The 25,629-nt window shown below is 35.6% G+C and overlaps 2 protein-coding genes across 3 annotated transcripts in view; one reads left to right on the top strand and one right to left on the bottom strand.

Annotated features, from left to right (window-relative positions):
- LOC119647289 overlaps window positions 1-25,629 on the bottom strand; it is a 751,009-nt gene that overhangs the window by 23,311 nt on the left and 702,069 nt on the right. For both annotated transcript variants that reach the window (XM_038048193.1, XM_038048194.1), the window contains exon 10: window positions 15,293-15,474. In XM_038048193.1, coding sequence (XP_037904121.1) covers window positions 15,293-15,474 — 182 coding nt within the window. The remainder of the gene's footprint in view (window positions 1-15,292; window positions 15,475-25,629) is intronic.
- LOC119647290 lies at window positions 3,561-5,647 on the top strand. Its single transcript, XM_038048195.1, has one exon. The coding sequence runs from the start codon at window positions 3,621-3,623 to the stop codon at window positions 5,625-5,627; it is 2,007 nt and encodes a 668-aa protein (XP_037904123.1). The 5' UTR covers window positions 3,561-3,620; the 3' UTR covers window positions 5,628-5,647.

The raw sequence follows: 25,629 nt of genomic DNA, 5'->3' as shown, positions 1-25,629 counted from the left end.
TCTTTATAATCGTACCATCTTGCTGAAGGCCACTAACCCAAACTTTACCGGCAAGAAATCTTGTTTTGGAAGCAGCCCGAAATATGAAGTCGTCTTGAATTATTTGAAGAATTTCGTGCATTCGCGTCATATTCTTCCAAAGTTTGCATTTAGTTTCCATAATGAAATTGCATTGATTGAGGATGTGGACGCAAATATGAAAAATTGGTTGATAAATCTCAAGCAATTGGGAGTACTGGATACAACAATTTTGATTATTATGTCTGATCACGGATTCAATTTACCCATCAAATCAAACACGTTAGAGGGCAAGCAGGAAGAGAGGCTACCATTCCTGAGTTTCACTTTTCCAAGCAATTTCAACAACCGTTTTCCTGAACAATATAACCACTTTCTAGATAATATCGATGTGCTTACAACGCCCTTCGATATTTATGAAACACTGAAGGATATTCTAAGGCTTCAAGATCCAAGCTTGCTCCACCTCGCTCAGTTTAGACAAAAGAATTTAACACGCGGAATGTCTCTTTTTGAATATATTCCTCCTACAAGATCCTGTAAGGATGCTGATATTGAGCCGCATTGGTGTACCTGCTTGCGGTGGAGAAAACTATCTACATTTGATTTGTTTCCAGTTTTGGCTAAAATAGTGAAGGATAAGATAAATAACATAACGCTTAATGATCGAATGGTGTGTGAGGAGTTGACAGATGGATTAGTTCAGTGGGCAATGCAATTACTTCCGAACGATGATTTGTTGAGATATCAATCATCAGGATCAGATAACGAGGGGGACACTCAGCAAAATTTTCATGTCTATCAAGTGAGAGTTCTATTTGGGCAAACGAATATGTTATTCGAAGCAACGATTCGACATTCTTTAAAGGATAATTTGTTTATTTTAGAAGAAAAGGATCTGCTGCGTAGCAATGAGTATGCAAATCATTCAATGTGTGTTGGGAAAGGGCAAAAACAGCTAAAAAAGTATTGTTACTGCAAAAACCATGTTTAATAAACGTATTGAAGCTGTGTTTCAGTTTAGTCGCTTGGGTATTTTATTTTGTGATGGTATCATATTTAGTTTTAAGAAAATGCACGTATTTCGGGAACCTTTTGTACCCTTCATCAGGAAATCGAGTCTACAATTCAGTTATTTTTTTCGCTAAATTAAATGTATTTTGGGGCAAATTAAGCAAGCAATGAATCAAATACTAAAAAGTTAAGCATTGGTGGAAACAGACATTTTATTGACATTAATCCTGAAGAATCTGGTCAAAAGGAACACTTGCAGTATATATCCTACGCTTCAGGAACCACCCTCACTTTTGATAATTTATAAGAGAACTTGCTAAGGAAGTAAGGGAAAAAGTATCTTGATTTTTATAGGTAACTGCTGAGTAAGACCTACGTCTCCTATTTACTTTTTTGTGGAGTATTGGGTATCTGCGAAGTATATTATTGTTTTTCTACTGAGTTTTCAATGAGATTGCTTCAATTTCATTATCACAGCGATGAGCTTACAGCAACGGTAGAACACGAAGACCGGCACAAACATCTACGGCCAAGCGAGACTCGAATCTGAGGCAGCGAGATTGAGAGGCTGACGCGTAACCAACTCGTTAGTAAGATACATTTTCAAATTCCTCGGATATTTGGCCCTGCGCTCAACTTGGATCTAATGTCAGTGCGTGAGTGAAATTTGAGCAAGGTTTGAATACCATTCTGTTTTTTGACATTTTTAACTCGAGTATTTTCTTGGGAAGAATGTATAAAGGTCTGATTCTGTAACATATTCCAAAAAAACTTCTTCAAAAAGTATCCGATCACAATTTTTAACGACCGGGGTCGGGAATCATTAGTCTTTTGTAGGCTTACTTGGTTTCCATGAGCATATTTAAGTAGCGAAGTTTACTGCAAATGACAGCATTAATCAGAAATATTGTGGGAACGCTACAGATGCCTTTAGAAAAGGTTGTGAATGGAAAGGTGAAGCAATGTCCACTCCCGTACAAGATACTGAGTTATTTTTTGTTGGAGAATTGACGAAACCAAACCAAATGGACCAGCTGGAAAGCAACTTACTTCTACTTCTGTGTTTCATGGACCTCTGGGGCTAAACATCCAAGTTATTCGAAAAATTTACTGACGGCTTCGTTGATGCGGACTCAGGACTCCCTCAATCCTCAAAGAAAACAATTCACTTTGGCCTAGTCCAGGCTTCAACACAAGGCGATTTACACTTGGATATGATCCGCACTCATAACGTGTTTGCGATTATACAAGTATATACCTAAATGCAACCATTACCACCAGTAGCCAGTTTCGGTCACGGTAAACGGAAATTTGTTGGCAATCTAAGAAAAGGGGCCATTTCGAAAAAGAAGGAAGCAGTGAACCAGTGTGTGCAAGGAACCAGTGTGTGTAGATGTTCCACGTTCAAGCGAGCACCAGGCAGTCGCAAATGATGCTCATTAAGCTGAATTCTGAGCATTGTAAGACAGCATTACATTTGCTTCCCCAAGTCATCAGTCAATCAAGTGGCCATAGTCAAATTATGTGAGCAATACAAGAACCTAACTTGAAGTACATGGATCCTTGACAAACCTGGCAGAGCAGAGACCATGGTATGTTGAAAATCAGACGGTTTTGTTTGGCTTATATTATTAGTATTCGTATGAAGTAATTGGCTAAACTTCTATAAATTTAAGAAAGCATGCCGAAACAGCCAGGGCGATGATTGATCCGTTTCAAGTGATTATTTTAAGTACAAAAACCTCAGATAATAATAGATTGGTTGACCCACTCTTGTTGAAACTTTTATCCTTAAAATCATAGAAGGCGAATGGTATTTCGATAGTAGACACTTCGAGTTAGTAAAATGCCTGGAATGTGTTGAATGAATGAAGAAGTTATTTGAGTTAATTGAAAGTCGGAAGTCCTCATCGATGTTTTAAATTCTTGTATTTGTTACGTTTCCACCTGAGCTAGAATGCTGCGATACAACAGTAATGACTGCCAAAAACATTATAGCATTAGCGCCAATGTTCTGTAAGTGGTTGGAAGACGCTCTAAAATCAGCAGAGCAAAAGGCGAAGGCAGTGTTGATAGTCGTCGCAGGATTAATACTTTTGGAGCTGATGCTGTTTACCAAACAATTCGATCCTGCCCATTCATCTGACATCTTGGTACTATGTTCAACTGATTCGTTTCCGCGAAAAATATTGATAGCAGCTAGATACGGATATTGAAGATCAGGAAAATGGTTTTAGTTTGTAAAAATCTGGCACACCTCAGATCAGGAGGTCGATAATGTTGTTTGTTCTTATACAAGAAGGGTCATAAGTGAACGTTGCTGCTGGCTGGGTTTATCCAGTGGTTCAAAATTAAGATCTTAGTTCAAATGAGCAACTTAACTTCCTGACCTTGGTCCTGTGCATTACACCAGCGGATTGAGTTAAAAAAAGAACCTCATTCAATTTTTTGCGTTGTTTCTTTTTTTCAAAGAACGGCTGATGCCATTGTGATATCTGTCAATTTTAATTTTACAATGTCAACACAAAATGATTATTATTTAAACCGATAATCTATCCATTCAGTTTTTGTTGTATTAACGACTAGATATGCTGATACGTAGACATTTTCCAACATTTCCGTTTAAAAAATGCATAAATCCAATGAGAGCGAAATCATCTTCTATGTGTCTATTAGTTATCGTGTTAATATGGTGTGCAGGAATATCAATAAGCCTTTATATTCGGTCCACGATTTTTTCGAATCTTTCAAGAAGTGTCTATCTTTCCCCCGGAGGAATTGTGTCTCAACAGGATAAGAGAACTTGTATAGTTCCGAAGCTTCCATTGGAAAACAAGGAGTTATCAAAGTATTACAGGAAACCCCCAAAACTCGATTGCAATTACGGCTATAATACGTGGGTATCCTGTGAAAAATCAGTTTGCAAAATCACAGCGGCAACAAAAAGAGCTTACGGGAAGGTTGCGTGCTCTTTCAAAGAGTTCATGCAAGGCCCCGATAATGAATCCAGATTTTTTCCGGCAGTTCGAATTACAAAACAATACAATTTGACGAAATCCGATTTTGCAGAAGTTGAGTGCAAATCTTCTGAGGGAAAATATTGGGCCGGATTGGTGTCAGGTTTCAGGAGAGATTCAAGTGTGGGAAAAGTCCCTGCAGTGAAAAATGAAGAGAAACCTTTACTGGATGTGATGATGTTTGGAATAAGTTCTCTTAGTCGGAATGATTTTATACGGAAACTTCCGCAAACGTACCGTTATTTAACGCAGACGTTGAATGCTCATGTGCTTGAAAGTTACAACATTATTGGAGATGGGAAAGCGCATAATTTAATCCCGATGCTCACTGGGTCGAGGGAAGTTGAACTTCCGGAAACAAGAAAAAGGATTACGGGATCATCAAACGTACACGTTTTTCCTTTTATTTGGAATGAATACAAGACAATGCATTATGTGACGGCTTTCAATGAAGATAAACCAGGATTTGCTACGTTCAACTTTCGCCTGAAAGGCTTTGTTTGGCCTCCAACTACTCATTACATGAGGCCGCTTTACATGGTCTTTGAAAAGCAACAGCGTTTTTACCAAACTCCCTTCTGCTGGGGATTAATTCCTCAACATCAAGTGATGCTTAATTATGTAAGAGATTTTATGTTGACTTATGAGGGATATCCGAAATTTTCTTTCAGTTTTTTGAGCGAGCTTTCAGAAGGTTATGTGAATTTGATTTCGGTTGCTGATGAAGACGTTCAAAAGTGGTTGGAAGAGTTAAAAACAAAAAACGCGCTGAATAACACTATCCTGATGATCTTTTCTGACCACGGAACTCAGTTTGAGGATATCAGAAACATTTTAGAAGGGAAAATTGAAGAGCGTTTGCCATTTTTCAGCTTTGTATTCCCGGAGTGGTTTCCTAAAACTTATCCGGAGCAGTATGAGAACTTCAAAAAGAATCGAAACCGTTTGACTACACCGTTTGATATTCATGAAACCTTGCGAGATGTCTTGCGGTTGCAAGGTTCCGAAGCTTCGCCAGTTGGCACTTCGGAAACACAGAATATAACGCGAGCCTTATCACTTTTCCAGCGAATTCCTAGGGATCGAACTTGTGCCGATGCAAACATTGATCCGCAATGGTGCATTTGCTTATCTTCGGAATGGGTTCCGCAAACCCCAAAAATAGATTATTTGAAGGAGGAATTAACAAATGTTGCAATTAACAAGATAAATGACTTCACGAGTACACAGCGTCTGCATTGCTCCAAAATAATGTTGAAAGAAATTTTATGGATAAAAAATTTGGTGCTCAACGAAAAGCTTTTAAAGTATAAAGGTGTGAAAGATATTGATGGATTCCAGCCCGATTTTACCTCGAATATGAATAAAAGCAAAGATATTTACCAAATACAGTTTTCGACTAAGCCGGGAAACTTTATTTTTAGAGCAGATGTAATTTATAACTTTTTATCAGGTGTAGCGGATACGGGAATGAACACTATCCGCCGTATTGATAATGAATATAGCGGATGTGTGATGGCAGATTATATAAGAAAACCGTTAAAAGAATTTTGTTTTTGTAAGAATGATCAGGGTTAGCCACATAATAATATTATGTAATCCAAAAATAAAGTAAGTTTTAAGCAATGAAGAGATTTGTCTTTCAAGGTACGAACTAAGGCGATTAGATTCAATAAGCTGCAAGGAACGACTGCCATTCAAATATTTAAGAGGACGTACTCGTCCTTTCGAAATTTGGAGTGGTCAATGAAACTGAACATTTTGCCTTCAGAGATTTTGTGATAAAGTTCGGGGACTCGATCAAGTTGTTGACAGTCGATTGTCGGCGTTGAAACCCTTCTTCTTATGCATTTTTCGGGTGGAGTGTTGAGTGTTGAGCGCTAGATTGGGGCCATCGCATAATCACCTTTTTAATGTAGGGGAATTATACGGGTTTCAGTCCAAGATCGATAAGAAATCCGACAATAGAGGATCTAGAAGAGGAATGAAAGGTGCAGAAGGCAGATAACACAAATTAGAAACGAAAAGGAAACTCAGCAAGCTGTCGCAAATTCAAACTCGTGGATAGAGTGGTATAGGTTTGAAAGCACTTGTAGCCGATCCTATCGATTGTGTTTTTTACAAATCAAGGAAACTTTGTTGCAAGCGCTTGGGACGCATCCACACCTTTGACCGTGAAGTTAGAAGGAAAGTAGCCGATACATGGAATTGCTTTAGCAAAGACTGTCCGTCATGTTTGCCTGTTCAGAACGTACCTGGGAGAGTGTGCATGGCGATATTTGGTTCCCCAAAGATAAACCAAATGTTTTTAGATGTTTGGAGTTTGAGGCAAATGTCAAGCGTGCGAACCCGGCATAAAACCATTCCCCAAAGTTTGTCTATGAAAGCAAGAGGGTACGACACCTTTGCTGAAGAACATTTCCTCGGGGTATTTTCATTCGACATTACATACCAAGCGTAGGGCTGTTTCTTTCTACTCTTCAAATTGGTTATGGGTGCAGGTATTATCCATTTTTTCCCATGTGATATCTTAAAGAAGAGAGAGAAACCGTTCTTCATCCCCTTTCTTAAGGGGCAGTCAAAATGCCGGTCTAGCGGCCCTAGGCTTCTTCACTGAATGAAACTTAGCGATTTTGTTCTTCAGGAGAGACTCCTTAGTGGATTGTTAGACGCCAAAAGTCGTCTCTAGTCCCACCACTGTAAACCTGATGTTCGAAGGATCAATATCCCAAGTTCTTAATTACCAAAAATCCTTAAATATCCTAAATGTCCTAAACTTATAAAGTGCAGAGAAGATGGTTTTGATTTGTTATATTCGCTAAACATATCCTGTGGAATGAAATAGTTTTGGATCCAACGTAAAAAAAGAAAATTGACAGAAATATAAATTTTTTTGTTGATGTTCCTTCAGATTTTTTAGATTTTTCCATTTATAACCACGTGTGACTCAATATCAATATTCAATCACTATGAATGGAAGTTATTTGTACATAAGTTTGGTTCAATACAATGAGTATAGTTAGTGTTCTGGACAACACTATCTTATTGTGTGAAACAAAACCTTATTGAAATTGATTCAGTCTGGGAGTGTCTCTGCCTGTCTGTCACATACATTTTTACTCGAAAACAGCTTAGTTTATTATGCTGAAATTTTGTAGGAATTTGCATGAATTTGAGTTGGGTTTAAGGGGGGCCTTCCTCACAGACGAAAGAGGAGGTGTACATATGTTTAGCTCCGAATATAGTACTGCCATATAAATGAAAGGGTTCAATTTACATTTTTCGAAACAGTCGTCCATCTAAAATTTTATTCTGAGTAATTGACTTGAACTTTTGATACCTGGAGCGACCAGTTTCCGGTTTCCAACTTGGTTTATTGAAAATTCGGTAATATTAGAACGAATAACGTAATATATCTCATAAAATTCGAGAAATTTCAAGTGGATGTTCCGCAATATTTTGCAAATGGAAAATAAATACTAAAAGATGTCCAACAACTAATCCCCAGCTGTAGAAACATTCAAGCCTTTTCTGACTTCAGAGATGTCGCAGCGTTTGGCAACATGTCTTCGTGCAGGTACAATGACCGCTGCAAAGCAAAACATATGTAGATTCTTCTGGCGTTAGGAAGTTGTAGCCTAATTACGATGAAGTAAAAGTAATATATGAATTATAAGTTAGCTTTCTGGTTTCTAGGAGAATATTAAAATGTTTTTGACGAAATATTACTTGAAATAATATTAGAATATTGGTCCTTCGGTAAAACTTGTTAGTACTGATGAAGGGAACAAGTGGTTCCCGAAATATCGGTTTTTGCAAGAATAAATATTCACACCAACGAAAAAGAAACAACAAGTTTTTATTATTTCAAATAATTAATCGTTGGAAACACCGAATAATTTCACTCAGAGAAATATTACTGCTATATGAAAGAGCTGAAGTGCTGGGAAAGAGTGCAAGTAGCACACGGAAAATTGATGTATATCAGTAAAAAAGTAACTATAGACGACAGTCCATTATAGCATCATGACATCGAGATTTGGATTTTGAAAATGAGCTGCATTTATCAATTTATCAGATATAGGTTTATGCTGGGACGAAAGATGAAAAAGAAGAGACGAATCAAGGTTACCGAAAGTATCAGACCTGTTCAGTAGCGAAATAAAAAGTCTATTCCTTTTGCAGTCAAAATGTGTAGAAGAATTCCCTGTGAACTTTCGCCAAAGAATGGGTGCATGTCTTATGCTTTCATTAACTCGACATTTAGACAAATGCTTTAGTCCTTCCCCAAAGAAAAACTTTAAGTGATTTTGGATTACATCGTTACAAAAGTTGACTCAGGTAATCGAATGACAAGAGAATATTCTTGCACCAGGCAAATGAGTCCTTGCCTACATGGATAAAACTCTGTGAAACAAAAAATTCATGCAACCAGGAAACGTTGGCATATTCAGAAGGATTGGTGTTCCTGATTAGATGTGATAAATGATAATTTCATTTGATGAATATGAATGCTAGAAAAATAGCACCAATATCAAATGGTCCAAAAGGCTTTCCTTGCAGGTAGATTAAGGTCTGGTTCTATGGAGTATACAGCACGTTTTGTGCTTTTATCAAATTTTGAGACAACGAGTTCGTCACTTCCCGAATAAATTTCGAATAACAGAGAAACAGCGAAACGATTTTAATACAGTTTTGTTCTCTATAAACCCCTCAAAAGATAAATCAAGATAAAGAAAATTGCTGTCACACACTGTCCATCCAACTACACCTTCCCATCTTGTTTCATCTTACTTACTTGTTTCAGTTTTCATCATCATATCCGAAGAAGAGAAAGTGTCACGTTTTCTCTAGCTTTTTGGCACCATGCCATCTTCACTATAATTTATGTTGCAGTTCATTAGAAATGTCCGCAGAAGTGGCAACAACAAAAAAAAAGTTTCACAAGCGGGGAAAACGTCAAGAAAATACATTAAATGGCATCAGCCTCTTACGACAGTCTTTGCTTTCCTTTATGAATCATGTCTTTGAATACATTGTGGATGGATGGTTATAAAAACGAATAAAAGGGGAAAGAGTATGTTTCTCGGAAAAATAATGTAGAATGATATGAACAAATGATTTTATGGAGTTAACAGAAAAAAAACAGAAGACCTTGGCGACCAAGTTTTCATTGTTTGTGTAGAGAATTCTTCCAAAACACAACAAATATCTGGTGACGTGTTATCTCTTCAAGGATTTATACTGTCTTGAAGCGTTAAAGTGCTCTGTACAGCCAGATGTAGATGAAACTGGCTCGCATTTCCCGGAAGAGCAAATCCAGGATAATTCATCATTTTTAGAGGTCTTTGTTCGGGATGGTTTGTAATCTGTAATTTATAATGATGTAGTGAAAGTAGTTAATCTTGTGGGGAGTGTTTGTTCTTACAGGAAGGCAACAAATTTTGCGAAATATAAACTTAAATAAATTATTCGTTGTGCCGGATGACTTAGTCGTTAGAGCAATAAAATATTGCAATGGAAGGTAGGACAAAATTCACTGGTGAGAGAAGAATTGGAATCATAGATTCAGTTGTCAATGAGTACTTGAGTTAAACGAGGGTATACATCCCAAGCAAACACTAAACTAAAAGAAGGAAAAAAGTGTGACAACACCTTTCAAGGTTTAATCGCTTGTTCATGATCCGTATATATTTTATCAAATAAATTTTTCATAAATTCATTTTAAAATTACTATAATTTAATTTTATTCCTGATTACCCGTGAAAAGAAAAATTATTTGTGAAAATGAAGTTGTGAAAATGAATCGTATATGAAATTAAATGAAAAATAAAAAAAAATGATTATAATATCATGGTTACAAAATACCGCATAAAGAACAAGCAGTGGAGCTTAGTCTTTCTGGTGCGAAATCTCCAAAATTAAGACAGAGGGCAAATACATAAGGTAGCGTCAAGTACCTGCGAGGAAATTTCCAGAAAACCTTTTCATAACCTAGAATACGGAGATATGGAAAGCAGGCCGTATAAATGGTTCTTAGGCCAACGCAGCTCTATTTTGGAAGCAAACGGGAAAAAGATTTTTTCACACGGTTACCCAAATAAAATGCGAATGATTTGAAAGCACATCAAGGCTGTTTCTTAAAGATCAAAGGCCGGAAGGGAGACGCCGATAGTCTCATCATTTATTCACTCCCAAATGAGCCATTGTATGAATACATATGAAGTATGAAATATTATTGCAACAAATATATTAGTAAATTCGCTCCTTATTTGTTATTTCATGTATATTTGCAGATGTAAGCCCTTTAAAATATTTCAATATTTCGAAAAAGTTAATAATTCACAAAAGTTGAAGAGTCTGAAAACAAACAGAATAATTTTTTTTGAATCTCTACCGAATTTCGAGGGTCATGGTTGCATGTTCTAAAGGTATCAATGATCCAATCACATCATATGATACAATCTGATCTCAAACGTGAATTTTATTTAAAGATGTTAATCATGATTTCTAAATTGTTGTTGAGGAAAGGTAATCTTACCAAATTTCCACGCTGGGAGTCATAAATTCAAAACAACAATTTGTACAAGGAAGTTTTCATCTGGCAAACAAGAATGAATTTTGTTGAGTGAAAAATAAATTAAGGTGGTTACAACTCCCAACAACATCCTCCCGCATGCATATCTCTGCCACAAGAAGTCTACAAAACTCAGCGGAAGCATTTACAACGGAAGATTGTGATATAAAAACATTTCAAAAGTTACAATTTGTATTCGGAATATCTTGGGCTCGGGAAACTTCATTCAAATTCACATGACATGACATCTTTGCCGGCTCTGTTCATGCTTTCTATCTTTCTTTCCGAAGAGCAAGAGCTCGTTTGAGTAATTTTCTCGTTTAAATTTGCGGTGTAGGCAAGGGCGGGCATATGTCCCTTGGAAATGGCTTGTGCCACATCGGTAAACAAGGAAACTTTCTTTTTTAGCACATATGTATGTATGTAGGCAAAGCCGCAAAATGACAAAAACTGAAACAGAACATCCTAGATTTTTATGTAAATTGTTTTCGTAAACAGTTTTTTTCTGTTTGATCCAGAGGGATACAACCTTCTGTGGGTGAACTGACTGTTTGTTATATATATCAATCCTGGTATATGTTGAACACTGCAATTTTCACTTGACGTAAACTAAACTAAACTCAACTAAAATTTCGAAGTGTTCGCACTGAAAAATGGAATAACTGGTTACCGAAATAAATTTTTTGTGTAAATAAAGGAAAGCGTTAACCCCTCTTATTAGTTGCCATTCAATCATTTAGGAATACGTTTTCTTTTATTTGCATATTCTTAGCGGAAAAGATATAATTCTAAAATTTCGAGTCAGATCGCGTTGTGTATGGCATATGCAATGCGAGGTATCATTGATCTATCCATTATACAACTACGTAACCACGTTACGGGCAGGGGTCGCCCGTCGCCACAACAGAATGCGTTCTGTGTGGTAAAGGCTTAATTTCAAGGTACATTCGACTATTTGCAATTGAATACCCATTCCGTTCTCATAACGGTTACACCCATATCGTGTGTGATACTTCTTGTGGGAGAGGCACATATGCATTCACTCTTCTTACTGTGGATTTGGAGTACCTTTCCTATTTGATGACAAGAGAAGATATTATGAACTCACCCTAGAGTTCTGGGGGCGGGTCAATGTTTTTTTGTTTATTATGAGTTATTTCCAATCATTTGAACCAATTTTCTTAAATTTTGTTTTCTTTTGCTTTTCTTTATTTTCTAGTTCTTTTTATTATTTTTATTTGTGAAAACGAAATTTTTTGACACTTGGTTTTTATTTAATTTTTGTTTGATATTATTGGATTATAGGAATGAAGTAGAACTACGTTTTTGATGTGAGGACTCGCCTCCCTCTTGTCCTTCTTAATTCTCGCAGAACTCCCACTAATAGAAGGTGCCAAGGATGGGCGGGAAGCGCAAAGACCGCGTCCCTGCTTCGTCGTGGACCTTCCATCCCGATCGTAGCACTCTGGTTTCGAATTTTACGGCTCCACACACGCGGTCGAGCAGATGTTTTGTTTGTAATTTTTCAGTTCAGCTTCGTGTTTGCATTCCGCCAGGTTTGCGCCGTTTTGTTTTTTTTTTGGATTTCAGATTCCGGTGTAGTCCCACACATCGGTTGGAAAGACAAGTACAATTTCGTAAAATTACCTACCCATCCCCACATTCTTAAGCCTGACAAACATAGAGGCATGAAAGGATTATAAAATATGAGAGGATTATAAAATATATAAGCGAATCCAAAACGAAACTAATTGATCCTATGAAAAAATTGGAAACAATTTTAACCGTATTGAACCTCTGAAGAATATGAATATGAGAATCAGTTTCAATGTATCAGCGTTTTATGCGTAAAATTGCCTGAAATCAATGAAACGACAGCACCTCAACCACGAATATATTTTGGAAGGAGCAAACACATAAACATGAATTAGTTCATATTTGTGAATGGTTTCCTCTGTTGCTAATGTGCGGATATGGTTTATTTATATTGAACTTTTGCAAAAAAGCTGCTATGGAACAAGATTGCAAGCGTTGTGCATATTATATAACAGACCAACCTCCTCCACTTTGGATTTCAAAACTCCTTTTACTTTGTGTTGAAGCAGATACTCATTTGAGAACTGGACAAATGTCCAAATATGATTTCCCATTATTTTCAACATCTTCTTAGTAGTTTATTTCACACCACCTTTTATAGATTTTACACAATCAATTCAGTTAATATTGCCCGAATTCTGGTCACAATCGTAAGAAAATTATTTTCAATTTATGAAATTTTTTCGAGCAAAAGTCCCCTTTCATATCATGCTTATGTATTCAGTCCATATCATCAGTTTTAATTGTTCAGGAGATCCCTTAATTATTATACCATTGGCTCCAAATCCTATAGTGTAGTCGGTCAAATGGCTCAAAATTTAGGAAACTGTCTTGTTTCCATGACATTACCGGGAGTTAGTTTTTCATTTCTCAGGAAAATCATAATTCCTTTGAATAATTTACGTCCTGTAATTGCACTCAAAGCTTACTTGAAGCGACATGACTCATGGAGACGTAAAAGTCCTCCATGAGAATCCATGTGCGTTTGGAAAGGATTTTGCAATAAGTTGGCGAGTTATAAGATCATCTCCGACAAATTCCATTAACTGTGTGGTAGGTATATGTTGAAAGTAAGGAGAGGAAATCTGTTCTGCTCCTACAATGAATATAAGGGCAAAAAAAAAATGGATGAACCAGATTAAAGGAATCCTTGGAGATCTCAACGAATTCAGTGCTACCAGTAGGAATGCATAACGAATATAATTATCGTATCCTTTGGGCTAAGCCTTTTAATCCTTAGCCTTATATTTAAGTTTATTATATGTTTTGCCAAGCTTTGCCCATATACATGGGCGAAATTTCTTTCCCGACTTAAAGGATTCAATTTTCAACTTTAGTCCCTTCCGTCATGCTAATGTCTTAGCATCTGGACAGTGAAACTGAGAGAAGTGAAACCTACAATTAATACGCGGGTGGTACAGTACCACTCAAGGAAGTATTCAAGGAAGCTTTTGGGTTCTGATGATAATGTAGGAGAGAAACCTGTGTACGGATGCGAGTTGTGGGAACTAACTTGATTCATCAATCTAAGTTAGCATACCATCAGCATTCACCCTTGCTTTCAAGCTGTAGGTTTTTGCAACTGATGGTAAGTGTAAATTATGTTTTATTAATTTTTAATGGGCCATTTGGTATTTTTCAATGTTTATGATTTTTTTTGTAGAAAATTTATTTTACATCTTTTTTAAATAAGAAAGTATGCATTTCGATTTATACAAAAAAATGATTTTGTATTTATAGCTCTGACTTCCTCAAAAAATTACTTTTTTAATTGGGTCAAACAATATTTCAGCTCAGAAGACCTTAATGAAAAAAATCCAAAACGGAGATTGAAGCATAAGATAAAATTTAAAAGGAAGTATCACACTGGAAAGTTTGGTGGAAATCTTAATATTGCTGACAAATTTATAGTAGGTCAAAGTAGTCTCTTTTGGGTAAATTACTACTTCTCACGGTATAAAATGTCAGTACCATATGGAATTGAATATCGGGTATATTCAACATATATTCACTACGAGCTATATATATGAGTAGAACATCTTGTAGACGAATATTCTTAAATGAAAAATCAACAAAATCTTTAATATCGATTTCCCCGACTTGTTATTGTATATTTTATGAAAATAAAATATTGGTTATGCTAGCTAATTTAATATCTGGGAGAAAACACTCTTTTGGAATGTTAAACACCTTTTTAAAATAATAACTGATAGCTAAGTAGCTACTTTATTAACAGCAAAAACTTATTTTGTTGGCTGGTGGTGATCTCATCAAACGCAGCCTCTCACCTCCACCCAGAGGAGCAGCGTGACCGAAATCGGCTTCAGCTAATATACCTAGTCTTTGTTTAGGGATGAGTGGTCCGCCATCTACTCAAGCGCGGAGCGTGCTGTTACTTAAATTAGTGCGGCCCGCTATCAGTGGATGCCGGCCTCCGAACAATTGGAGTACAATGAATTTACATGGAATACAAAACTTTGACTTTCTATAACTTTGTTAGTAATAGTTGGATTGCCTTCCAGAATTAAGTCTTATATTATCACTTATACTGATGCCACTCACTTAAATTGATTTCGTACTTCTAGAGTGAACTTAAGAGGGGTTTTCGGATAACTTTCTAGAATATGCTTATATACTATTATTAACTTTATTTGGGTAGATATCGGAACGGGATGTATTGTAAGGCATTACTGCATTTTTTCAGTTCCTTCGGTTGGATAGCTTCTGAGAAGGAGATCGTTGCACTTTTTGGGGCACACATTTTGAGTCCTCACACCCTTGTCTTTCACCCAATATAAGAAAGAAGAATATTTTCGAAAAGTATTAATAGTCAAAAAGCGATTGTAAAGGATGCCAGGTAAAAAGTAAATATCTTTTAATTTTTAGCCCGAAGCTTACCGATTTTCAGCCTCTTCCCACTTGTATGTTTTTGCAAACATAAACACAGTTTTCGTTTATAGAACTTTGTACTTTACACTGTATCATATCATGTACAAAATGCCTGAATGCTAAATTGTTTTGCCTCAAAGAAAGATTCAAAGAAAGAAAAAAAGAGAAAACATAAACTTACCGCATTTCAAAATCTCGTAGCTCCTCTGATGTGAGTGTATTTGTTACATCCAGTAATTGCCTCATGTTGTCTTCCCTTTGTTGTTTTTTCTTGCGTGATTCCTTAGCTTGTTCAACACTGATAAAGTCTCCCTCGTTTTTCAACAAAAGCGTTTCCACTGTATTATCCAAACTTAATGATGGCTGTTAGTTGCGGACAAATAAGATGAGAATGAAAAGTAAACAATTAGATAAAGTTGGAAAAGTTTTTTTTGAAGAAGGAAGAAATTAACTGCTATGTATACAAAATTTTGTTAGAATGTTTCAATTTCTATTAGTGATATGTTTTCATTGTTGTATTGCTTCATTGTTCTCGAGTTGTTTATAGTTATCCGGAAATGTCCTTTCTTCTGTTATACATACTATAAATGACTTGAGGTGAAGTTGACCAAGTAAAACAAAATTAAATTTCGTTAGAAAAAAGTGGGTAAAGTTTTAATAAAATTAACCCATTATAAAAGAAAAACTAATTTCTTGTCAAATATTTCATCCCTTAGAGTACCAATCCAACTAAGAGACATTATTATCATTCTTGGTGGAGCATCTATTGTAAATTATAATATATGCTCAGACATTTGTAAGCTTCAGTTCTAGAACATAAAGAATTGAAATGTCTCTCACTCTTCCTGACAACATATTCTTTTCCATTCCGTAACATGGAAATGTGTGCATGTTTTATATATGCGTATGTATGAATACTATTTCCAGTATATCACTCTGACTTACATAGAATGGGTGTCCTGAATCATACGGACATGGTAAAAGTAAATAAAGTTGCGGAAATACATTACTTTTCTTACATATACATATATAAAATGTATTGAATGGTAAGTGGCTCAAAAAAGTTGTTTCTCTCTAGTAACTCATTTAGGTTGATAAAAATAATAATAAATGCGCTACTGCAATACGTAGCAATTAGATTAAAAAAACAAATGCAATTTTTATAATTACGAGAGTAAATGGCGCCAGTTGACCTTCATGGGGTGACCCATTATTATTTCACCTTGCAAAATTAAAGGCATTTATTTGAATAAATCTCTTATTTACCATGTTACAGAGCATCTAACATCTACACGGCTTTTTCTTGTGTGCTGTTACTTCGCATTTTATTTAGTTCTGAGCAAGTAGTAAGCCTGAGGTAGTGAGACAATCACAAAGATAAGGGATTAAAGCTCATCCAACTCCATTTCCAAATGCTTGTATTGTTTGAAGAAGAGAAAATCATGGCACTGAATGTAATAAGAAGAAATATTCTATTCACTGGATTTGCATATGCATCTCTACAACTATGATAAATACCCGATGGACCCAACTATGGCCGATATGGTTGTCATGAGCCTAGCGCGTCCACCAATTCTATATCAAAATATAATCTCTATATTTAGAATAAAAACAAAATTTGAGCAAAATTTAAAGACTATCTCAGTCTTTTTCTATTTTGCTACCCATTTGCTCTTATATTTCTTCTAACATAGGAATATAAATGATATGAGTATTTAATGTAATCATTGACTTTTGATCTGCTCCCGATCCATACATTAGTAAACAAGGGTGAAACCGGAATCTGGACGCTTTAAGTATGAAAGGTTTTATGTATTTCTTTTATAAAGACATTTGAGTGTGCATTTGTCACATTAGTACTTAGCACCTAATATATTTATTTATTTATTTTGATTCTCAATTCATCTATTCAAATTTAATCTATTATAACTTTGTTAGTAATAGTGCAATTTTCACCAAACTTGGTAGGATCATGTTGAACATAAGGGGGGGTTTTGCAGCCAATTACTTAAAATTATTGTCATTTACTGCTAATATTTCGGAGCCTAGGCACCATATAGCGGCAAACTTTTGTATTTTTTCAGATTTTTGGGTGGAGTAGTTTCTGAGACCGGGTCCATGAAAGAAATGATCAATTTCGACCCCTCGCACACCAAATATTTACAACAAGACTGACTTCAGAAAGTACTAATCAAGACCTTTCATTTGATATCCCACATGACTATAATTGGTGAAAAAAATGTACACCCCCTTTTTGCATTCATGGGGATCCTCCTTAAATTCGACCTAAATGGATGTAACTCACTGTATGTGTGAGCGTTCACAGTTCCTACCTTTCCACCAAATTTGGTATCGCTGTAACTGTCTCCGAGAAAAATGCGTGCGACAGACAGACAGATGGACAGACAGACAGTAAACCAATTTTAATAAGGTTTTATTTTACACAAAAGAAAAAAAGATAAACAGACTACCCGTATTTTGTTACTAGATTCCAGCTATATATAGATAAATTTTGACTTTGTATATTGTGTTTTCGCTATTTTTTGCTTGATTTGTTAAAACATATCCACTTAAAACTAGAAAGCTCATAAATTATTCTCAATGACACCCTTTTGTTACTCACAGATGTCTTGTTTGATCTATACGTAGATCAAAGAGGCCAATTATAATATTTCCTAATATTTTGATAATCAGACCTTTGATGCCACCAAGGTCTGCAGGGAAAAGTTATTATTCAAGGACCCTTTGGGACATTGACTGACACTAATCTATTTTTGCGCCTAGCATTCGAAAGAGATCTTTCGTTGACTCGACTCAAAAGTTTAACTGAATTTAATTGAATTTTTATTCATTTAAGTTGGTTTTATCACAAAAACGTCATACCATCAAAATTTACATGAACAAATCGTAAATCTTCTTGATGTGATCATTTCTCTTTTTTGCAGACAGCCAACCCCTACAATAACTGCAAGTCAGTTGAATGAATTCGATTTACACTTCATATTGAAATTTTCCATTACGTTGGGGGAGGATAAATAAATAAAATCAAAAACTAATTTAGTGTTTAGATTTATTTTTTTATACAAAATGTATGGAGCAGCGAAAGACAGGAAATGATATTTTTATTGTATCCTGAATCTGAAAACTTTTTTGCAGGCTTTCTGGTTTCTTTCCGAAACTGCCTGAAGAAGATTGATTGGAAGATATAAAATTTGAGCATATTACCGCTAATAAGTAATAAAAAGTTGGAAGAAAGAATAAAATTTTCATTCATATGTTCATTTGAATTATATTCATTTAGTGATTGAAGCTCCGTTGTGGCCTGCCATTGTGGTTTAAATGAATGAAATTCTAAATAATTTCTCTCAGTCTTAATTTATTGGAAATAGAAACTTAATTGTTTAAAATGCGCACAATCGAAATTCGAAATGAAATGGAGATTTGTTGTTACCATTCATCATCGAAAATCGTTCACTGGATCTGTCGTCGTATGTTGAATATTGTGGAAATTATTAATTTCTGATTAATTGTTTGAAAATCATATCACTTGTTTGAAATGATTTTAACGAAAATTTATTAGATTTCGTTGTCCAAGTTTATTGGAAATAAGAAGTAATTTTGACCTTCTTTTGTTCTTTGAACTTCTCTGAAATGTTTATTATGTGTCAAAATTTTGCTATATGTTTTGGAAAGGCATTTTCTAGAATGGCGGATGTAAGGTAAAACTATTGTTCCAAGTCGGCTCTAGGCAATATAGTGCTTATACTGAGAAAAAGTAAATAATCATCATCAACGGCGCAACAACCGGTATCCGGTACACGCCTGCCTTAACAAGGAACTTCAGACATCCCGATTTTGCGCCGAGGTTCATCAATTCCTGACCTACGCCATCGCTCCATCTCAGGCAGGGTCTGCCTCGTCTTCTTTTCCTATCATAGATATTGCCCTTATATACTTTCCGGGCCACCGCAGCCTGTTGAGCCGGATTTTACCCACAACCAGACGGTCGTGGTACCGCTCATAGATTTCGTCATTATATAGGTTATGGAAACGTTCATCCTCATGTAGGCGCAAAATCTTCAGGGGATTCTTCTCTCGAACGCGATCAAGGATTCTCCATTTTTTTGTTGCTGAGAACCCAGGTTTCCGAGGCATACATACGAACTAGTAAGATCTAGTTTTTTACAATAAGAGCTTTGGCTGGTGGTGAGACGTTTCGAGCGGAACAGTTTTTGTAAGATGAAATGGGCTCTGTTGGTTACCAACCGTGCGCGGATTTTGTCGTGATAGCTATAATTGGTTGTGATATTCGACCGAAGTTGTAGTCTCCTATTTTTATTCTTTTCATTTGACCAGTGCGATTTGATGTTATTCGTTCATTGATTTTTGGCGCTGATGTTGCCACCATGAACTTCGCCTTGCCTTCATTAATGGCCTGCTCCATCTGGACGAAGGTAGACTGTACGTCTCGGGTTGTGGACTTGAAGAGGATGGTGTCTCTAGCATTCACATCTGCATCGCGAACCACTTTTCCCAGGGCCAGGTTAAAGAGGGCACATGATAGGGCATCCCCTTGTCTTACACCGTTGTTGATGTTGAGTGGTCTCGAGAGTGATCCTGCTGCCTTTATCTGGCCTCGTACCGGGGTACCGAATTGACTGTGTCAGTTTTACCCTGGCTATTTATAATTAGGTAGCCTTTCGGTTTTTTCTACATTAGAATCTGGTTTAGATTCCTAGTGTTTCATAAAAAATAAGAAGTGTTACAGTTCCCAGTAACTAGAAAGGGGGAGAAGAACTCCGTGGGTGAACATATTTATTGGTTAGCATTTTTAAGTGAAATGTATTTTTCTTAAAATTTTTTTTGTGAGCTATTGAAGCTTAAGAAAGGTTGAATCAAGGCACATCCAATATTTTGATTGTTAGTTTCGCGTTTTAGGACCAGTAAAAACATGTGCTATGTAGAAGTGAACTTTACCCAGTCACGTTGTATTTTGGCAAAGTTTAACTGCTCGTGCTATTCTGTATCCACCTCTGCTTCCACACATTTGGAGTTTCGTTACTGGACATGTTCATTAGTCATTGGTCATTAGTAATTGATGTCTTTGTCCAGCAGGTCGGTTTGCGTGTTCGCATGCAACCTAGTTGTGTATACGTTTATATGTAGCTAGGCTATGTGCGGATTTGCATGCCCGCCAGTTGTCAGACACACCACCTCATAAGGGTAGGCGAAGTTTCGTGTAAAATAAAACCTTATTAAAATCGATTCAATGTCTGCCCCTCCGTCTGTCAGTTACATCAAATTTACTTACGCATTGTTATGAAATTTGGTGAGAGAATGTGAAACCCGTGAAACACTTCAACTACAGCAAATTGTAGAATTTTGTCTTGGGTTTTGAGGGTGGCTTCTCAAACATGCAAAATATTTCCAAATTTTTATTTGTTTTTATTTTTCTCAGAATATGGTCATGCTGGGTATGAATTGAAAGGACCCATCTAGTACTTTCTTGGAATATTTTTTTAGATTTGTTAAATGTAAGCTGAGTTGTTTTTTTAGTATTTGCTCATGCAATTACCCTTGATCTTGGTATCGATAGTTTATAAAATTGGCAAAGAATTCAACTTGGAAATTCGTATAGCATTTGAATACAAATACACAATTCGACATATTTTTTGTGGATTTTGTAAACCATTGAATTGGAGATCAAAGCAAATCGCATGGATGAAAAAAACCAAAATAGTGTTTCTCAGAAAATCGTGGAGGCAGTTGAAGTACACGGGGCTGGGGTGACTTTTGACCTAAATTAACAGTAGAGGACAGCTAGCAATTTTTTTTAGGGAGTGGGACTGCAGATTTGGGTTACGCAATCCAATTCTAAAGAAAGTGGAAATTCGGAAACTTTTCGTTTGGGGAATATTGAAGGTCTTGTTTGAGTTAAACTATTCATGGATTTTATTTCATTATGAAAGGGTTTCATTGGCCAAAATAACGATGGATTCAAATAATAGAAACGCTATTTAAATTTAACTGGTTTGGAAGTTCCATGGCCGTGCGAGTCCACTATAAACTATACCGTAAGAACAACTGGCATATTAAACGAGATGTTTCGCGATTTTCCTTTGCATGATGGCAGCATTTCGAGTTAGCGAATTGTTTGATCGATCTATTATGTGGAAATTTCATGTAGAAGAGGGAAAAATACTCAAATGCGTTCGATAGCGAAATCATATCACACAATTGGCCTACATCGGTGGACATTGAAATAGCTAAATTGAATTAACAACTTGAGGGTTTTCATGGGATGGTTACCTCCACCTAGAGGAAAAGTCACCAACAGCCATTGAATCCTTCTGACCATAAATTCTTTTAAATAATTTTAAAAATTAATATGAATCCCTTAGGGGATAGGAGCGGGGTTTCTAGCTTGCTTAATATTTCTTCAATTTCCCTCTATTTTTTTTTTATTAAATTTTCTTCTATTCAACAGAAAAATTCTTGACATTTCAGTCTCTCAGGTGTCTTTTTAAAAAATTGGCGGGGCGGGGGGGGGGACTGCACTGGGACCTGGAATACAAGCAAAAGGAATATCACCAAGGCCTATCAGAAAATACACGTGAAGTTAAACTGAAAATAAAGAAATGTCACCTTGACTGCCCGCTTGGAACCGTAAAACTCGCCACTCGAGTGCCGTGATCGAGAGAAAAATTCATGCCGGATTACATCTTTAATCGATGCTTTTCCTGCTTCAGATCATCATGAGGTGCAGCCCTTAAAGTCCCCACCTCACCTTGGTATCCTAAGGACATAATATTGGAAGAGTTATGATTTTTTTTTGAGTAAGCTGGGACCTTAGGGTTGCAAGCCAGGATATAGTGGGTCTAAGGCAGTTCTTCAGTATCTTCTGTGGAAAAACGTTGGGATAGAAGTGTTAAGATCCGTCCATACCCTCTTTCTAATTTCCTTCAAGATCCCTATATTAAATTAGTCGTTCATTGATTATATGACTATAGGAGCTCAGTAGGTTTGAATGTTTTCAATCTATTGATTTTGTTTGCTTATAATCAGCAATTGGGGTAGAAAATGACAGTTTTCATTTTCTGTACAAAGTAGTCGTAGTAGCATTCTGGTTACATGATCGGCGTAGGCTGCATGTCTTACTTACATATGATTTATGATGATGATGATAATAAAACTCGGATGCAGTTCGACTTCGCTAGGGTTTATTTTCTATATATCGAGGATAAGTTACCTAGCAATCCCTTAGAAACAGTAAAAAGATTCACTTGAGACACCAATATCGCAGTGTCATGCCCAATTTTTCGACTCTGTCTCCCCTTTTCCCCAACAGATTTTAAAAGTAAGATCAGTAGAAACAGTACTCATAAAAACTTTTGAATTGATTTCCTTGTGTTCTGATCAAGGAATAATGTTTTAAATTTGTTAAAAAATAGATCATCTTCCATATTATGGGAACAGGATTGGAAATTTATTCTGAATCTATCTTAGAAAGCTATTAATGTCATCTTAAGTGGAGATATATCCCCTATTAGCGGACTTCAATCAAAATTCCATGTCTTTGGGAGAGCATCGCCTGATATGTACTTCCGTCCAAATATGTTCAATAAATCTATTAGGTGCAGGTTGTTTCTTAATTTAGATTGAAGTTTCCTAAGCTACAACGCGAACAAATCCGTTCATATCCTTATGTACGCCATTCGGTCGCCCACCTGTTTCCAAAGGTGAAAAGTAAAAATTGCAGCTGCATCGATCCGTATCTGACATCTATTTATGATGACTTCTAAACAAGCATCTAAACATTTACACCAACATGAAAATAACTCCACAACCTGCCGCGTCGTCTTATCCAAGCGCAAATGAAAATGTCTCTTCCACACTTGTACCGAATCTCTTAAGTTTATCCTCTCAAAAATATTTAATTGGACTTTACGTTCATTTTGCTACAAATTTTATGACTTGTAAATAGATCTATAAAATAAAATTTCGGAATTCAAATTAAAATACCCATAAATAATTTTCACTTATCATGAATCTAAATAAATTTGACGGAGACGCTTGTTCGAGCCTTGCCACTTGTTTAGAAAATTTGTAAAATGTCGGCTCCAAATGTAGAATTGACTGCTTTATTTAGGATAAAAGAGGCTGTTTGTTAATGTGAGACCTGACAAGAGAAATAAATAATGTAGCCATGGAAGGATCAGTTTAGCACATTTTGGCCATAGCAGCAATATGCATCTGTCTAATGGTTGTGAAATGTAGTGCTAATTTTAGATACCAAATGTGTACCACGGGAAGCTTGTGAGACTAAAATTACAGATTTCCGTTGCTGCGTTGGATATACTTAAATAATCAAAGGGAAGCAATTATCAATTTTAGAATCATTTGTAAATAAATTAACGATTGATTGTTTCCAGAAATAAAGTTTCTGACGATCTTGTGCATGCCATCAGTTCACAATTATATTTATCCGCCTAAGCAAAAAGTTAAATTCGTTCAAAGAATATCTTGGTAATTTGGGATTATGTTACTTTCTGGAAACATACATCAATTTATCTCTGGTTAGTCAATTTGTAATGCATTTTTCCTCGATTCATTTTCAGGTTATTTAACATTTTTGAAGATGAATAGAATTGTAAATAAATCTAAACACTTTCATTAAAAGAAATATAAATATTTTGGAAATTTACGGCAGCTTCGGTAAATAGAACAGTTTCAACATATTTTATTTATTTTATGTTATCTTTGGTCTTCCTGACAAGCTCTTTGACTATATAAAAAGTTCAAAAGCATTTCTACCACGTTTTAAGGAATTAAAAATAACATTTCTCCAATAAAAATATCTTCTTGATAAAACATCTGTGAAATATTGGAAAGACACATTACCTTGACGAAAAATGAATTGAATCCACTAAGGAAACTCATTTTATACTTCGTGCGTAAATAATACAATCTATATTTAATGAAAATTTTTTTTCAATATCAAGTAATGTAGGACTACGTAAGTAAGGTGAAGGAAATCATAAACATGCCGAAAAATTTGTTTTAATTAAACCATTATATATCAAATTTCGAAAATTAGGATATGTTTTCCTTCTAGTCTTGGGTGATCATGAAATTACGAGGAGAAATCAGAGGCAATAGCGAAAAATATGCTTTGTGATTTATTGGCTTTTTATTCTTCTCTTACCGAAAAAATTATAGTCGTTATCCCTCTTTTGCCATTGGATAAGTTCATGGTTGTTTATATTTACAAATGAGAATGAATATTTGACCTGAATATATGTAATTGGATGTTTTGCAAGTTTCTACATCAGATTCTATGCGTTTATTTATGGATAAAATTCAACTTGGTTTCCTATGTCTAGCATTCAGGTTATTTAGCAAAAAAATAAGATCATCAAAATAAAATTTCTTTGATGTAAATATTTGAATGGTGCTATAAAACGAATTAGTAAAAAGGCTATCTAGTTCAGAAATGAAATGAGATTTTGCACGGGTTTTGGGGGTGTTGAAATTGTGCAATTTTTGTTCATTGATCCCTCTAAGATTTGTGGGCAGGTAATTGGTGTGAAAGAATTTTAGTGTATATTATCGCTGGTTTCGAGGAAAACAAATGGAAGAAAATTCCCTCCATTTAAATTCATGATAAAACAGACAAGTTCTTATTGAGAGACATTGTTCTCGTGAGTAAACAGTCGCATAGAATTTTGTGTAAAATAAATACCTACTAAAATCAGTTTACTATCTTTTCTATTTCAATATTGGGTTAAAATCCATTAGAACTATAATATTTGTATAAGTCTTGTAATATGTTCAAGTCATGTGTGGTATCACGCTTTTGATAAACTTAATGGATTTAAAAGGAATTACCATCCATATAAAGGGAAACTGAAGTTTTTTTCATTGAATAAACCCTTGTAGCGTATCAAATCGATGCAAGTCATAGTTTTGACATAAGTTCTAAAGAGGGGATAACAATATAAACTTAGAACCCGTTAAGCTGAAATATATATTATATATTTTCGGAGAAGAAATCGCGGTGCTATGTACATGCTCATGTTAGTGTGCAATTGGATACATTTTCATTAACGGATCGATACAGGTGATAACAGGAATTTCTATATCTGTAGATTTGAGAAGCTGCGAAATTACACTGCAATATTCTTTGTACCTGTTTCAATATAAATCGAAGTGAATATTTTTGGTCGAGGATGGGCTAAAAAATGTTGCTTTTAAGCATTTTTTATCTCTTTTGCATGAACGTGTGTTACATTTGTAGAGAAAGCTGATTTTTCAAAATTTTTTGCTAAGTTTTTGAACGAATGAATAGTTTCTATTTTTATCTATCACGGACTTATGACATTAAAGAAGAAAGACAATCGTTAGTGAGGCGTTCGCAAAAATATGTAAGTTTTATATTGGCAGAGGAACGTAGAAAAATCAATCAATTAAAATTTAATTTAAGTTGTAGTGGAGCTAAGACAGTTTTGATGTTAGGAG

This window comes from Hermetia illucens, chromosome 1, assembly GCF_905115235.1.
Source record: "Hermetia illucens chromosome 1, iHerIll2.2.curated.20191125, whole genome shotgun sequence".
In the NCBI taxonomy this organism is placed as follows: Eukaryota; Metazoa; Arthropoda; class Insecta; order Diptera; family Stratiomyidae; genus Hermetia; species Hermetia illucens.
Note: the sequence above shows the minus strand (reverse complement) of the source record. Positions and strands in the feature narration are given on the sequence as shown.

Coding starts and splice junctions, on each gene's coding strand:
- LOC119647290 (XM_038048195.1), top strand. CDS start 3,621: ATGCTGATACGTAGACATTTTCCAACATTTCCGTTTAAAAAATGCATA.